Consider the following 15,248-nt stretch of genomic DNA (forward strand, 5'->3'; position numbering starts at 1 on the left):
CTACTACGTATTTGCTTTTGTCTTTTCTCACTAGCTAAGCTACTACATAAAGTTGTGGGTTGGGGTGAATCGAGATGAACAGTTAAGAGATTCATGGTCTAGACTCTTTTTTTTTTATAGATGCTTATGGCTTAGTGCCCTGCTGCACTGAAAATGGTGACTTCATGGACAGGAGATTTGATACCACGGTTACTGTCGTACCGTACCTTAGTAGTATAGAGTTGCCTGTTCCGATTTAGACTTCTTTTTAGACTTCCCCCACATTTTGCATCGCGCCAATCAAGGGGGGAAGCCAGGGCTATTGCTTTTGAGGATCTCCGCATTTGGTTGCTTATGAGCGCGCACTGACGTATTTCCGCAGTCACATAATAGAAAACTGATTTTGGAGGGATGGAAAAAGATGAAGCAGCTTGGGGTCTGGATGTAGATTTGATCGAATTGAAAAAGGGTATCGTATTCATGGTTAAATAGATTTGTAGCTAAGCTATATACACTGTAATTAATATTAATCACACCAGCTCGCGTTCTCGGTATTACTATGTAACTAGTTACTACCATCCAGTAGATCACGAATGTGCATGTGGGAAAAAAAGACGTCATAGTCCCAAACCAAGTTCTACATTCCCCCCCCCCCCCCCCCTCTTTCCTTCACCTCAGCTTTAAAACATCTCTTTCCTTTTCCTTTTCTTTTCTTCTCATCTTCACAAGATATACTTACTCATCGACAAGAAAAGAGAAGAAAAAAAATAACAATAATAATCGTCTCAAAATCATAACTTTATAAATCATGTCGAAATCGCGCCTCCCTCTATACCTCGGCCTTGGTATCGCTGGCGCCGGTGGCTATTATCTGTACAACTCTGGAGGTGATGCGAATGCTGCTGCTAAAAGGGCCAAGGGTATATTTTTTTTTTTTAATCCTCTTATCAAGACTTCCTCGAGAGGTGTCTAATATCTAATGATGATGATGATGATAGCCGACGCCAAAAGCGCACGAAAACAACTACACCGTGGTGGCGAAGACGCCAAAGATGCTGGACAGCAGGCATCTAACTATATTGACGAGACTGTACCTGTCCCTTCCTTTCTCTTTTGCCCCCCCCCCCTAAAAAAAACTATCTGACTGATTTTTTTTTTTTCAAGGTACAAGCAGCGCGCGACAAGGCCCGCCAAGGCACCGACGATCTCAAGGACCAGGCCAAGGAGGGCATTGACCGCATCGACCAGGTCCGGCAGGACACTGCACGCAATCTGGGGACGAGTGTGGATCAGCTGGATCGTAAGATTGAGGATAAAGCGTCCGAGGCGAAGAAGAATGTTGGTGGGTGGTTTGGGGGGAAGTAGTTTATTTTCATGTTTTTTTTTTGTTTTGATGGGAATTTGAATTTGAGGAGTTTTGGATATATTTGATTTGTACTTGTCTCGATGGTTAGGTGGTTAGGGTAGGAATTCGAGAATCGAGTCGCATTCCTGGCGCCACGTGAACCATTGCTGTGGTGACTCGAGAATTCCAGCCTGTTATAATAAAAAACTGGAATATAAATCATGTCCCTGATATAATAATCATTTCCATCGAAAGAAATACGTTTTCGTTCAACTAATGACAATAATAATCATACAATACGCTTGTGATATTAGTGATATTGCCGTTTCGGGACCGACGCGACAACGCGACAACGCGCCAACGCGCCAACACGCGTAAAGTGGTCCAGCCCCCGTTAAAGTCGACCCGGCCTAACAACACTCGTTTTTTCTACCGCTTCAGAGAAAACAATCAACAATCAGCAATTCAACAATTCACACAAGGCAGGAGCAACGCTGGTGTTCTGTTTTTGTTTTTCGGTAGCTCTTACTCTCGAGTGCACTGCACGCAAGAAAAGACAAAAGAAGAAAAAAAAAGAAACGAAAAGAAGGAAGATGTCGACCAGACGCTCGACCCGGTCTCGCCTGGCTGCATCGCACTCCTTCCAGGGCCAGGCCGGCATTCAGCGCTTCACGCGGTCAACCAAGCCCGGTGCTTCTCCTTCGTCGTTGCTCCTTCTCGATGGGAAGAATGTCACTTTCCAAAAGACAACTGGGCTGCTGCCCGTGTCAGCGACGACGCCGTGCCTGCTGACTGCGTCTCCTTCCAAGAAGCGGAAACTCAACGAACTTGATCCGGAGCAGGAGCAAGAGGAAGATGAGCCTGCTGTGCAGGAAATAGAAAAAGAGTCTGCAGTCCAGGATACGCCGTCCAAGACTATCAAGTTTAGTTCTCTTTCCGTGTCGACTCCCCCTCCTCCCAAACGAAGCACCAGCATATCCCGAACCACCTCTCGCAAACGTCGTTCAGTTCATGTCGACTCGACTTTTACAATTCCAGAACAACAACAACAACAACAACAACAACAACAACAGCCCACATCACAATGCAAAAACATCCGCGAAGCGGACGAAGAAGAAATATTCCCCGCCGCGCTCGATCAGCTCGTCAACTTTCATTCTGCGTTTTTGAAAACTATTAGCCTCCACTACACGCACAAGGGCTCAACTGCGCCCGCCGATCTAAAAGAGCTTCTACCCAGGATAGAAAAACTGTGGAAGAAACGAAAAGTCGTCGCCAAGGATGTGCAACGCATTGTGCACGTATGGGATGACGAAGAAACTCAACAACTGCGCTTCCGCATTTCCAATTACGGGCTTGGAAAAGTCTGTCTCGAGCGCGTGTCGGGCACTGCTGGCCCTGTTAATGAGAATGAGCTGCATACGCGATTCGTAAAGCTTCTTGGTGATAAATGGAGGCAGCGACGAGGATCAAAAGATGGTGAAAACGATGATGGATCGGCCTTTGTGGAAGCGATGGGACTCGCCACGATTCACGAGTGTCTCACCCCATTCACCGCACTACGAAAAGGACAGCAGCGACTACAAGACCTCAAAGGAGGCGTTATCAAAGTCAAGACCGCGATGCTGAAAGCCAGCAGCAACATAAGCGAAAGCCAAGTCAAGACCGCCCGTGACCCGACCGTTGACCGCCGCAAAGGTTTGCTCGAACGTATCAAGGGCAAGGAACTGTTACAGTCCAAACTCGGACCACCCCCAACAAAGGAACAGATGCTTCGCCGAGCTGCTGCCCAGCGAGCAGAGGATGTCGCCAGAGTGCTTGCTCTGCTGCGGCCACCGCGCTTGATGGCCAAAAACGGAAATTCGGCTGTGCAGAAGAAGCCCTTCAAGTGGGAAGCCTTGATTCAGACTGTTCAAGACTCGCTGCGCAGTCCTATTGCTGCCGAAGAAGTGGCTGCCTGCTTGGACATTCTCGGGCAGAAAGAAGTTGCGGCTGACTGGATCGATATTGTCACAGTCAGTAAACTTAAAACGGTGGTGTTGATGTCGGGATACGATGTTTCGCCAAGGGAAATAGGCATCAAAGTTAGCAAGTTGAAGTTTTGAGTTGGGGTTCTTTTTTTTTGGTCTTTTGGATTGGCGACTAGCGTTGCATCGAGCGAGCGAACTTGATTTTGTATACCATACGTCTATATTAATTTAATTTACCATGAACTTTTAGTCTTTTATAAATCATTCACCAATTAAAATTCCGGGTTTAGTATCAAACCAAGGTTTGGTCATTTATCCTATTTCGGACGCGCGAACGCGTTTTCACGTGACCGCGTCCGCCTCGCGTCTCCCAAAAGTTATATGGTATCTAGATCGAGCATCTCACCATTCAACATCACTACCACCAAACCGTCAACATGTCTTCGCGACCAGAGTTAAAGGTAATACTTATAGACACTATTCAGAAGAAAAAAATCTAATCATTGAACAGGTCGACGACGAAGTCGGCTTCATTCGCTTCTTCCGCTCCCTCCCTACCAAGGACGTCGCCGGCACCGAAGCAGCAAACCCAGCAACCGTACGCGTATTCGACCGCGGCGACTTTTACACAGCCCACGGCAGCGATGCCGAATTTATTGCGCGCACAGTTTACAAAACTACCTCGGTGTTGCGGACCCTTGGCCGTAGCGACTCTGGTGGTCTGCCGTCTGTCACGCTCAGCGTGACAGTGTTTCGGAATTTCCTTCGCGAGGCTCTGTTTCGTCTGAATAAGCGTGTGGAGATTTGGGTGTCTGCAGATTCTGGAAGGGGTCAGTGGAAACGTGGGAAACAGGCTAGTCCGGGGAATTTGCAGGATGTTGAGGAAGAGCTTGGCGGTGGTACTGCCGGCACGGCTATGGACTCGGCGCCTATTATTCTCGCGGTCAAGGTTACAGCGAAATCCGCCGAGGCGAAGAATGTTGGGGTGTGTTTTGCGGATGCCAGTGTTAGAGAGCTTGGTGTCAGCGAGTTCCTTGACAACGATGTTTACTCGAATTTCGAGTCGCTTGTCATTCAGCTCGGAGTCAAGGAGTGTGTTGTTCAGCTGGATAGCTCCAAAAAGGATGCAGAACTGGCAAAACTAAAAGCCATTGCTGATACCTGTGGAATCGCCATCACGGAGCGTCCCGTTGCTGATTTTGGCACCAGAGATATCGAACAGGACCTGGTCAGACTACTGCGTGAGGAGCGCTCCGCGGCCACCCTCCCTCAAACCGAACTCAAGCTGGCCATGGGTGCAGCTGCATCGCTCATCAAATACTTGGGCGTCATGTCGGACTCGACCAATTTTGGCCAGTATCAGCTCTACCAGCACGACCTGTCTCAGTATATGAAGCTCGACGCTTCTGCTCTGCGCGCCCTCAACCTCATGCCGGGTCCACGCGACGGAGCGAAGAATATGAGTCTGTATGGTCTGCTGAATCACTGCAAGACTCCCGTGGGCAGTCGGCTGCTCGCCCAGTGGCTCAAGCAGCCGCTCATGGATCTTGCCGAGATTGAAAAGAGACAACAACTTGTCGAAGCATTTGTCAACGACACCGAGCTTCGCCAAACTATGCAGGAAGAGCATATGCGGGCCATCCCCGATTTATACAGACTGGCAAAGCGGTTCCAGCGGAACCAGGCCAATTTGGAAGATGTTGTCCGAGTTTACCAGGTTGCCATCCGCCTCCCAGGCTTCATTCGAAGCTTTGAGAATGTCATGGACGAGCAATACCAGACCCCATTAGACGCACAGTATACATCAAAGCTTCGCGGGTTTTCCGACAGTCTCTCGAAACTGGAGGAAATGGTTGAAACGACAGTTGACCTTGACGCGCTCGACAACCACGAGTTCATCATCAAGCCCGAATTTGACGAGAGTCTGCGTGTCATTCGGAAAAAGCTGGACAAGCTTAGGTATGACATGGACGTGGAACATCGACGCGTGGCTCGCGATTTGAACCAGGATATGGAAAAGAAGCTGTTCCTTGAAAACCATCGGGTTCACGGGTGGTGCTTTCGATTAACGCGCAATGAGGCAGGCTGCATTCGCAACAAACGCGAGTACCAGGAATGCTCGACGCAAAAGAACGGGGTTTATTTCACGACGAAGACAATGCAAGAACTCAGGAGGGAGCATGATCAACTTTCCACTAATTATAACCGAACTCAGTCGGGTCTTGTTCAAGAGGTTGTCAATGTGGCCGCTTCCTACTGTCCGATCCTGGAGCAGCTTGCCGGTACACTGGCGCACTTGGATGTGATTGTCAGCTTTGCACATGTCTCGGTCCATGCACCAACAGCGTATACTCGTCCTCAGATGCATCCTCGCGGAACAGGCAATACGGTACTAAAAGAGGCGCGACATCCATGCATGGAAATGCAAGACGACATTTCCTTCATCACCAACGATGTCTCCCTCGTGCGCGACGAGTCTTCTTTCCTCATCATCACCGGGCCCAACATGGGCGGTAAATCCACATATATTCGACAAATCGGAGTCATCGCCCTCATGGCCCAGATCGGCTGTTTTGTGCCCTGCACAGAGGCTGAGCTGACCATTTTCGACTGCATCCTAGCTCGTGTCGGGGCCAGCGATTCCCAGCTCAAGGGCGTCTCTACTTTTATGGCGGAGATGCTGGAGACGTCGAATATTTTGAAATCAGCTACGTCCGAGTCCCTGATTATCATCGACGAGCTTGGTCGTGGAACCAGCACCTATGACGGGTTTGGTCTTGCCTGGGCTATCTCCGAGCACATCATCACGGAGATTGGATGCTTTGGACTGTTTGCCACGCATTTCCATGAGCTCACGGCTCTAGCTGATCGGTATCCCAAATCAGTGCAGAACTTGCATGTAGTGGCATTCATTGGCGACGATAAAGAACAGCAAGAAGGCAAGAAGAAACGCGAAGTCACGCTTCTGTATCGTGTCGAACCGGGTGTCTGTGACCAGTCCTTTGGCATTCATGTTGCAGAACTAGTCCGGTTTCCCGAGAAAGTTGTCAACATGGCCAGGCAAAAGGCAGAAGAACTCGAAGACTTTACGTCGGCGACTGCAGAGCCTCAGCAGCAGCAGCAAAACCAGAATTCTGCAGCCCTCGATGCGTACTCGCAAGAGGAAGTTGAAGAGGGCAGCGCTCTGCTCAAGTCGATGCTACTCAAATGGAAAGCAGAAATCGAGGGGCCGGGCAAGGAGAGCATGACTGCAGAGGAGAAGCGTAAAGTGATGCGAGACTTGGTTGCGGCAGATGCAGGGTTGCAGACAAACAAGGTGTTTCAGGGTATTAAAACGCTGTAATGCAATCTACATTTTCGGTTTTTGATGTTTTTATATTCGGGGTGTTCATCTGGGTTTGGGTAATTTATGTCTGGAGGAGTTGTTTATTTCTAATGTGTAGTATATCGGTCGAGCCCGTAATCTACTGAGTTCAACTGTTGCCTGAACTAGGGCGTCTAGCCTGAACCGGGGCCCGCTAGATATAACAACCACCGGTGCCTGCTTTATCTATCTCTCTTCAAAAGTTAAACAACTTCTTCTTCTTCTTCCATAAAACCCAAAAATGCAGCCGTACAGGAAAGCCCAGACTCGGGCCCTCGCAATCCCCGAGATTGTGACATCAATCCTACACGAGATGGACATGCGCACGTTGATCGCCGCGCAACGCGTATGTCGAATGTGGGCAGATCTCATCCACGAGTCGCGCTCGCTACAGCAAGCCTTGTTCTTCTTACCAGTCGATGGTAATATGACAGTTGACACAACAAAAACAACAACATGGCCTCGAGTTTACAACCCACTGCTAGCAGAAACATTCCCCTCATTCTTCCCTTCGCCGCGCATTGTGGGTACTACTACTAGAAGTAGGAACGATGGAACAACATTAAAAGGAAACCCCATCGAATACACTAATCTGACATCCCTCGCTTTCGCCAAAGACCCGACCAAACAAAAAATGTACTTTCGTCCCGAAGCAAGCTGGCGCCGCATGTTAACCACACAACCCCCGATCTACACAATCGGATCATTCTCCTCTGCCAGTGGGATGCTCGGTATGTCCTGGACGCAAGAGAAAGCCGCGCACCAGGAAGGTGGGCTTCGAATGGCGACGCTTTTCGAAACGATGGTCAATTTGGGACGGTTTATGTGGAACGGCTCGTTGATATCTATCAGTTTTGGGGGCGGCGGCGGCGATTCGCCGCCCGTGAATGCACATTCGCAATTCATAAGCCTGTCTACCTCTATGGATAGCGACAGGGTAAATGCGGATTGGGCGAAGATGCTTTTCGAGACTGATCTTGTGATTGTGACGAGTGAGGGTGGCTCGTGTACTGATCCTGATGGGCCAGAGGATCCTAATTGGGTCAAGAGTCCAGATGAGATTGTCTGGGAGGGGATTTGCGAGTGTTACGAGGAGTTGGGGCTGACTCTATATGATCTACCTATGGATGTTTATAATAAAGGAATGGAGTACTGGAACTAGAGTATGGGATAATAAAAGAAGACATGGAAATTCTGTTTGGTCCACATGAGAGATACTGATGCTAAAGACAACTTAAAAGGTATTTCCATCAGAATTATTATTGATATATTTTTCATGCCCATTATCCAGAGCCGCTGACTTGTATGCAGCTATGCTATTGACAAGTTATAACTTATTGCTGACTGTTGATGGAATATACTTCGGAATAGACCAATCAGCATTCCGCATTTGGCATCCTGGCGATCTGAAATCACGTGCCAAGTCATTCAGGGACGCGGAGATGCGCTCGGCTTCTCGACCTTCTCAATCATCTCTTCTTCTCTTCTCTTTTTCGTGGACAATTTCTTTTTCAATAATTGTTTCTCGTTTAAGTTTTTGCGCAAGAGGCGGTCTTTTTGCACAACTACCCTCGCTTGAGAAAACGCTCCGATTTACGACTCGATAATGATTTCATCCGAAATGCTTGTGTAGCCAACGCCAATCCAAGCTATGCGCTCATCTTGAAACCTCAAAACCTCGAAAGCCGAAACTCGAAACCACTATATCAAAACCGGACGACAACAAAACAAAGATCCATTATTCATGCACCCCTTTTCCATCCTCACCCTCGGCATCTTCGTAGCGGGCTACATCACCGCGCGGTGGGACCTGGTCACCCGGCTGTACGAACTGGCCGTATTCGCGTGGAATCACGGCGTTGTCGGTCGCACGGCCAAGGGCTTTTTGTTGCTGTCTGTGTTTTTCTTTGGCCTGTTTGTGCCGCTGAATTACCTGGCGTCCAAGGAGTTTAATCTGCATCCGCGTGTTGTGCAGCAGGGGATTTCTGCGAGGGAAGAGCTGCGTCGGAGGGGTTCGTTTTGAGACGCGCGCGCGCACACACACACACACACACACACACACACAAAGATAGAAAGAGAAGCATGTCAATATGCATGTCGGCGATGGACTGCTGCGCGTATTCTGGCCAAATGACCTGCCTCGCTCGTCGTCGCCGGGCGTGATTGTGGGCTGGCGGAATTCGGATCATGATCTTTTTGTCATCACGGTGCTGGAACATGTCGAGGTACGTATAATTGGAAGTATGGAAGAAGTAAAATGAAGTGAAGTGGCATCAAGCTGATAGAGTCTCAAGTCCAAAAACGTCGAAAATGCCCTGCGAACCGGCATCCTGTTTCGCAACTGTCCACACCCAATGGCCCAGCTGTTCTTGCTATGCGGAAAGTCTGCAATGCATGTCCTGGGCTCGACCAACCCTTCCGAATCGCCAAGCGCATTCAATGCGTCCCATTTGTCGGTAGAGACGAGTCAATCGCATAAAATCCCGCAAATCTATTGTCCTCCAGAGGCAAACGTTTCCGTGCAAGTCATCATGTTCAATCGGCCTCATCCAAGACGCATGCAATACATGTCTTCAGAGCCGATTTCGCTCGCTCTCGCCGATAAAGAGACCAGCGATAAAAAGGGTCGTCCTCTTGTGGGGATGGACTCGGGCGAGGAGGTCGACAAAGTTCGTTCTAAACAGTTGGTTGAAAAGTTGAAATGGCATACCGTGGTTAGACACGTCCCATCGCAGAAAGAATTGGCTCTTCCGACGATTCTCAATCAGGTCAACTGTGCTTTCGAAGTCGGGGAACTGATTGAGAAGAATAGCAAGTTGATTGGCACGCGTCCCAAGAGAAGCATGAGCGTGAGCGAACGGGTCGTCGAGTCGGCAACAACGCTGTGGGATTTTTTTGTGCTGGGGCTTGCCTACGTCCTTTGGCAGTGGCTTTGGCCTGTTGTGACCAGGTTCTTTGTTATTGGTCTGGTGTGTCATCGAGCAGTGGCTGAAATAGTGCTGCGTATTCTTGAGTGGCGCGCTCGTCCTGATGCGGCTGCTCTCAAGGACATATCTGCCAGCGCACAACAGGTGGACATTCGATTACAGCAGTTTTGCTACTGGCCAATGCAATACGTCAAGCTTCGCCAACGAAAGGATAACTGGGAGAGTGTCACGACCAGTCATCCGGACTATATTCGCTTTTATAACTCTCTGTGGCTAGTTGCAAACGACGTCATCATCGGCATTGCATTGGGATCATACATTATCGATAATGCGCAATGGGTGGCTAGCCAGATAGACTATATCATCACTGACTGGACGGTCGAGGGATTACGACAAACAATTTCTTGGCTGATGGGTTGGCCAGCTGGGCTGAAACTGAACAATGAGCTGGCAGATTTTCTCGGAGACCTGTTCCTCTGGGTTATTGAACACTGGGCTGGTGAGATTCCACAAAAAAAAGTTTCTCTTTCTTTTCTTGCTAATACAGAGCAGCATGTATTGCCAATCTACAACCATACCTACCCAGCTTAATATACATCATAGGATGCTCGAGTTTTGCCGGAGCTAGCATGCCAATCGCCTTGTTTTCTGATCTGCTCTCCATCGTCACGATACACATCTACTCCTTTTACATTGCATCCGCGCGCATCTTCAACTGGCAACTGAGCATTATCATGTCGCTTTTCCATTTATTCCGTGGGAAAAAAAGAAACGTGCTGCGGAACCGAATTGACTCGTGCGACTATGACCTCGATCAGCTTCTCTTGGGCACGATTCTTTTCACCGTGCTTTTTTTCTTACTGCCCACTGTCATTGTCTTTTATCTTGCATTCGCATCTGCGCGGATGTTGATTATCTCGCTCAAGGCAGCTCTTGACACGTGGCTGGCTTTTTTGAATCATTTCCCGCTGTTTGCGTTGATGCTGCGGGTTAAAGACTCGAGGCGCTTGCCAGGTATTTTCTAAACAGTTGAAAAGAAGGAACATTCGCTAATTCATTTCCACAGGTGGCATTCACTTCAAGCTGCGGGAGGAAGTCATCAAGTCTTCGTCGAAAGACAAAGGGGAAATAGAATCCATCTCTTATATATACATGGATGTATGTCATCATTCACCCTATCCACAAGAACAAGTGTTAACAACCATGACAGTCTATTCCCCTCTCACTACGCGCCATGTTCGACCAATACTTCCAACTTGGCCATCGGCTGCGAAGACACTACCTCTCTCCGAGCGTCATCCTGTGTCTAGTCTCTGGTAAATTCGTGCCCCCGATTCATCGCCGCAATCTGTATAGTATGCAATACAGCATGCTGCCTGCCAATCGTGCCGGTATGCTGGAGGTATGGAGCTGGTTGACCGAGAAGAAAACCAGTCATACGGGCAGTGGTCATCCAATGAATCCTGGTATCAAAGTTCCTCCAGGTTTTGCATCGGGTGGTGGTCGTCGAAATTATCGATGATTTTGTATAATAGACTACTACTGAAGTATGCACATTTTAATGATATAATCAATTCCTTTCAAAATGACAAAAAAATATACTCCGCAATTTAAGCTAAACTCAACCACTCTCTCCTAGACTTGGAATCCAAGTCCAGATACGGCGCTTCCCCAAGACTGCACACTCGATCGCCCACCCTGGTCTCGTCATAGTCATACGTTGCGCAATGCCAGTTGGACCGGTTGTCCCATATAGCCAGGTCGTTTTTGTTCCATCTGAACCGCACCTGGGCGTCGTGGTTTTGCGTGACAAGCTGCGAGTATTCAGGTTTTTTTTTTGTTCATTATGTTCAAGCAGAAGGGGTGGCTTACGTTGAAAAGATAGTTCAAGAGTACATCGGACTCGTCTTTGGTGATACCGTTGATGCGTTTTGTGAAGCCCTTGTTGACAAACACTGACTTCCATCCGGTTACAGCTGTTGTTTTCCAGTTCATCAGTACATGACTCAATAATTTGAGGTTGGAAAATCTCACGGTTCGTGCGAATAACAGGATGCACCGCATTCAACGACGACCCGTGATTCAATGGAGACCCTCGAATGATTTCTCTCAACGGGGTTCCCAACCTCACAGCTTCATCATGAAAAAAACTCGCATCATGCGTTGCCGTAAGTCCCTCTAGAAACACAGCCATGGGCGGAGACAACCGATCATAAATCTCATACCCAGACGCCCACAGCGTATCCCCCCCTGTTTCGGGAAGAGTATGGATCTTGAGCATAGCGTAGTCCGAGGGAACCTTTTCAAAGGTGATGTCTGCATGCCACCCCACCGAGGCAAAGCGACTCGTGTCGCTGAGCTGGTGTGTAAGGCCGCCGCCCTTTTTTTGCTTTACGCTGCTGATTACGCTGATCTGGTCGCCGAGCTCGCTGCCTTCTTCGGTCAGGGGGTGGATGTGGAGGGAAGAGCTGCTGGGCTGTATTTTTCTTTTCAGTTTTTTTGCGACTATGTCTGGGTTGTATGTGGCTAACTTACGCATCCGGCTAGAATGGAAAGTCTTTCGCAAAAGTCTTTCATTTGGAGATGTGTTACATCTTGGTCGCGGAAAAAGACCACGCCTCGCTGCGAGACTAGCAACTCACATGCAGTCAGCTACCTTTTACATAACATACACGATCCATATGTGCATACCTGTAATGGCAATGTCCTTGATCAAGCGATCTCGGTCTTTAGCATCCAGAACTTGCGCAATCTGTAAGCCTGTGTATTCACGGCCAATCACTGGAGTTAGATCTTTATGATTAAAGCTGTCCAGTGAGCCGGAATATGCCAGGGGTGTTTTGATCGATGGCCGGGCCTGATCATGGCCGCCTCGGATGTTGGGGCTTTCTGTCGGGTGCATTTTAGTCTTGATGCTGATGCTTTTTCCTCTTTAGCTTTGTTGTCAAATCTGCTAACCCTTTCTATTTGACGGAGGGTTATTATAGAGCCGGTTTCTATATCTAGTCAAAGTGAGGGGTAATATGAAGAAGATGTTATAACTTGGAGAACAGAGCGTTGCCTCTTAAAATTACTAACCAGTAGAGGGTGGAACACCGTAACTACTAATTCAAGGTTAAATTAATATCCGGTTTGCATGTGCCAATTGGTGCAATACTATGTGTTTTGGAGTAGGCTTGCGTGGTTTGACATGGCGAATGGTGGCCCTGTCTACTATTATATCAATTGCTATTATCATTAATTGACTCTGATAATATGGTTTTTTTGTTATTTCCCTGTTACACGACATACAGTCAACATAGATCCCTACCTATGATTAATTGATTTCACGAACTGCGGGGAAATCTCAGAACCTCATGAAATAAATATTTAAAAACAGTATCTAACTTGCTACTTTTTCTCCCTTCTTCTTTTGTGTTACTGTTAAGCGCACGTTTATCTGCATTAGCGCTCCAACGTCATTCCGACCGGAATGGCGACATCGTGATATTCCAGCTATCACCATTGTCCCGATCAGACAATTATTTCCTAAACAGGCAATCAGCCCCGGTCTAGGAAATAATACTGAGCATATAGCAGCATCTAGTTTTTAAAGGCATCTCGAGTTATTGATATATAAATATTACTTGAAATGCCTCTATTTATTTATTTATATATATTTCCCATATGAAGACAGTGAACACTCGTCCCAATGGATGCTGATATCGAAGGCGTCGGCGCCAACAAGTCTTTCAATGACATCCAGGAACATCACCACGCAGCAGACCCTCCAAAGCCATTAGCAACTGACAATCTCGCCGACGTTGTTGCGCCGCATTCCTCGTATGAAGGATTCCATCGCTTCGACCCTACCGCGTCATGGAGTGTCCAGGAAGAGAGAGCGGTGGTTTGGAAAACGGATATTTTCTTTCTCGGTTGGGTTTGCATTATGGTTAGTGTTTTAATTAGAAGGTTAAAAACGTATATCTGATCGGGGATAGTTTCTTGGACTGCAACTCGACCGCGGCAATCTTTCGAATGCCTTGACGGATGATTTTCTTGCAGATTTGAAAATGACTACCAACGACTACAACAATGTGAGAAATAGCACTCATTTAATAGATTAAAGTTGCTGATATATTTCATAGGGAACAACGATCCAGTTAATCTGCTTCCTAGCCACAGAATTCCCCGTCCAACTCATCATCAAGCGCTACGGTTTCCGCATAGTACTCCCCGCGATGATGATTGCCTGGAGCATGGTCTCCTGGTCCCAGGCTTTTATGACCAGTCGAGCATCCTTTTATGTGACACGGGCACTTCTGGGAGCGTTTGAAGGAGGGTTTATTCCAGGCACGATCCTGTTTGCGACGTATTTTTACAAGGCGCGCGAATTGTCTGTGCGACTGGCCTTTTTTTGGTCCACGCTTAATGTGAGATTGAACTCTTCTCTCTTCTGTGTTAGATTTGTCTGACTGGTGGGTGCTGGGGTAGGTTGCTCGAGCCATCTCCTCGCTGCTGGCGGCAGGTATTCTGCAGATGCGCGGCGTACATGGCAGGCCGGGATGGTTTTATCTGTTTTTGATAGAGGGGTTTCTTACTCTTGGGATAGGTATTATTGTAGGTTGACAATTCTGAGGATTTTCAAGTGGTTTGCTTGCTAATGAATTTGCAGAGTTTACTCTACTTGCCCCGTTCGCCGACGAGTACTAAAAGCATTCTGTATCCCAGATCCTGGTACTCTGAACGCCAGGAAATAATCATGATCAATGTATGTTTGCTGAAAGAACCATATAGAAACAAAACAACTAACACAACCAGCGCCTCCTCCGTGACGATCCATCCAAGGGACTGACAGAAATCAGCTCACCAGCCACTCTCCAAGACATCAAAGACGCATTAAGCGACACATCCATGTGGGGATTATACCTAATCGGTTTAATATCCTACATCCCCCAAAACCCTGTACAGGCATACCTCTCCCTAACCCTAAAACGAATCGGATTCTCCACTTTCGACTCCAACATGCTCTCAATCCCATCCGCCGTACTACAAATCATTCTAATGCTTCTCCTGGCTCGCAGCAGCGAGTGGTTCAACGAACGCACTTGGCATTGTTGGTTTGGTGAGTTTTGGTCGCTGCCTTTACTTGCAGCTCTTCTGGCGCTGCCGGCGTCGGGTTATGATTGGGGACGTTTCGCTATTACGACGATGATCTCGGGGTACCCGTATTTTCATCCCATCGTGGCGGCGTGGATCTCGGAGAATACGTTTGATGTCAAGAAGAGGGCGATCACGGCAGCGACGTATAATGTGATTGTGCAGATTGGGTCGGTTATTTCGTCTCGTAAGTGGTCCATGTCCTTCCTCTTGTCATTAAAAACTTGGTTGCTGACTACAAGATGATAGAAATATACCGTTCGACAGACGCCCCTTATTACTACATGGGCAACAAGGTTTTGATCTCCATCTGCGTCCTCTCGCTCGTCGTGTTTGTGGCGCAGAGGGAGTATCTGCGTTATCTCAATAGGCAGAAAGAGAAGAAGTGGGTGGGCATGTCTGATGGGGAAAAGGCGCTGTATCAGGCAGATCAGGCAGCGCGAGAGCTGGAGGGGAATAAGCGGTTGGATTTTCGGTTTAAATATTGATTTTTGTATATAATTTTTGATATATGATGGAGTGAA

General features: G+C 47.9%; 7 protein-coding genes across 7 annotated transcripts; 5 read left to right on the forward strand and 2 right to left on the reverse strand.

Annotated features, from left to right (window-relative positions):
* Positions 1–787: 787 nt before the first annotated feature.
* Positions 788–1,344, forward strand: TRUGW13939_03273 (uncharacterized protein; the record flags this gene model as incomplete). Its single annotated transcript, XM_035486458.1, has 3 exons — positions 788–899; positions 978–1,069; positions 1,144–1,344. 3 exons carry the CDS (start codon positions 788–790, stop codon positions 1,342–1,344), a joined length of 405 nt encoding a protein of 134 aa, XP_035342351.1.
* Positions 1,345–1,917: 573 nt separating this feature from the next.
* On the forward strand, positions 1,918–6,637 carry TRUGW13939_03274 (uncharacterized protein; the record flags this gene model as incomplete). The annotated part of the gene is made up of 3 exons (XM_035486459.1): positions 1,918–3,339; positions 3,687–3,755; positions 3,806–6,637. 3 exons carry the CDS (start codon positions 1,918–1,920, stop codon positions 6,635–6,637), a joined length of 4,323 nt encoding a protein of 1,440 aa, XP_035342352.1.
* A 262-nt stretch (positions 6,638–6,899) lies between these two features.
* Positions 6,900–7,820, forward strand: TRUGW13939_03275 (uncharacterized protein; the record flags this gene model as incomplete). The annotated part of the gene is made up of 1 exon (XM_035486460.1): positions 6,900–7,820. The coding sequence occupies one exon, from the start codon at positions 6,900–6,902 to the stop codon at positions 7,818–7,820; it is 921 nt and encodes a 306-aa protein (XP_035342353.1).
* A 431-nt stretch (positions 7,821–8,251) lies between these two features.
* On the reverse strand, positions 8,252–8,618 carry TRUGW13939_03276 (uncharacterized protein; the record flags this gene model as incomplete). The annotated part of the gene is made up of 2 exons (XM_035486461.1): positions 8,252–8,359; positions 8,409–8,618. 2 exons carry the CDS (start codon positions 8,616–8,618, stop codon positions 8,252–8,254), a joined length of 318 nt encoding a protein of 105 aa, XP_035342354.1.
* On the forward strand, positions 8,403–11,107 carry TRUGW13939_03277 (uncharacterized protein; the record flags this gene model as incomplete). The annotated part of the gene is made up of 6 exons (XM_035486462.1): positions 8,403–8,670; positions 8,735–8,883; positions 8,953–10,084; positions 10,138–10,599; positions 10,652–10,743; positions 10,796–11,107. The coding sequence occupies 6 exons, from the start codon at positions 8,403–8,405 to the stop codon at positions 11,105–11,107; spliced, it is 2,415 nt and encodes an 804-aa protein (XP_035342355.1).
* Positions 11,108–11,195: 88 nt separating this feature from the next.
* On the reverse strand, positions 11,196–12,487 carry TRUGW13939_03278 (uncharacterized protein; the record flags this gene model as incomplete). Its single annotated transcript, XM_035486463.1, has 5 exons — positions 11,196–11,399; positions 11,458–11,561; positions 11,620–12,061; positions 12,121–12,215; positions 12,277–12,487. The coding sequence occupies 5 exons, from the start codon at positions 12,485–12,487 to the stop codon at positions 11,196–11,198; spliced, it is 1,056 nt and encodes a 351-aa protein (XP_035342356.1).
* A 789-nt stretch (positions 12,488–13,276) lies between these two features.
* On the forward strand, positions 13,277–15,212 carry TRUGW13939_03279 (uncharacterized protein; the record flags this gene model as incomplete). Its single annotated transcript, XM_035486464.1, has 7 exons — positions 13,277–13,516; positions 13,566–13,661; positions 13,713–13,997; positions 14,059–14,184; positions 14,240–14,335; positions 14,386–14,911; positions 14,974–15,212. 7 exons carry the CDS (start codon positions 13,277–13,279, stop codon positions 15,210–15,212), a joined length of 1,608 nt encoding a protein of 535 aa, XP_035342357.1.
* Between the last annotated feature and the right edge of the window lie 36 nt (positions 15,213–15,248).

This window comes from Talaromyces rugulosus, chromosome II, assembly GCF_013368755.1.
Source record: "Talaromyces rugulosus chromosome II, complete sequence".
Taxonomy (NCBI): domain Eukaryota; kingdom Fungi; phylum Ascomycota; class Eurotiomycetes; order Eurotiales; family Trichocomaceae; genus Talaromyces; species Talaromyces rugulosus.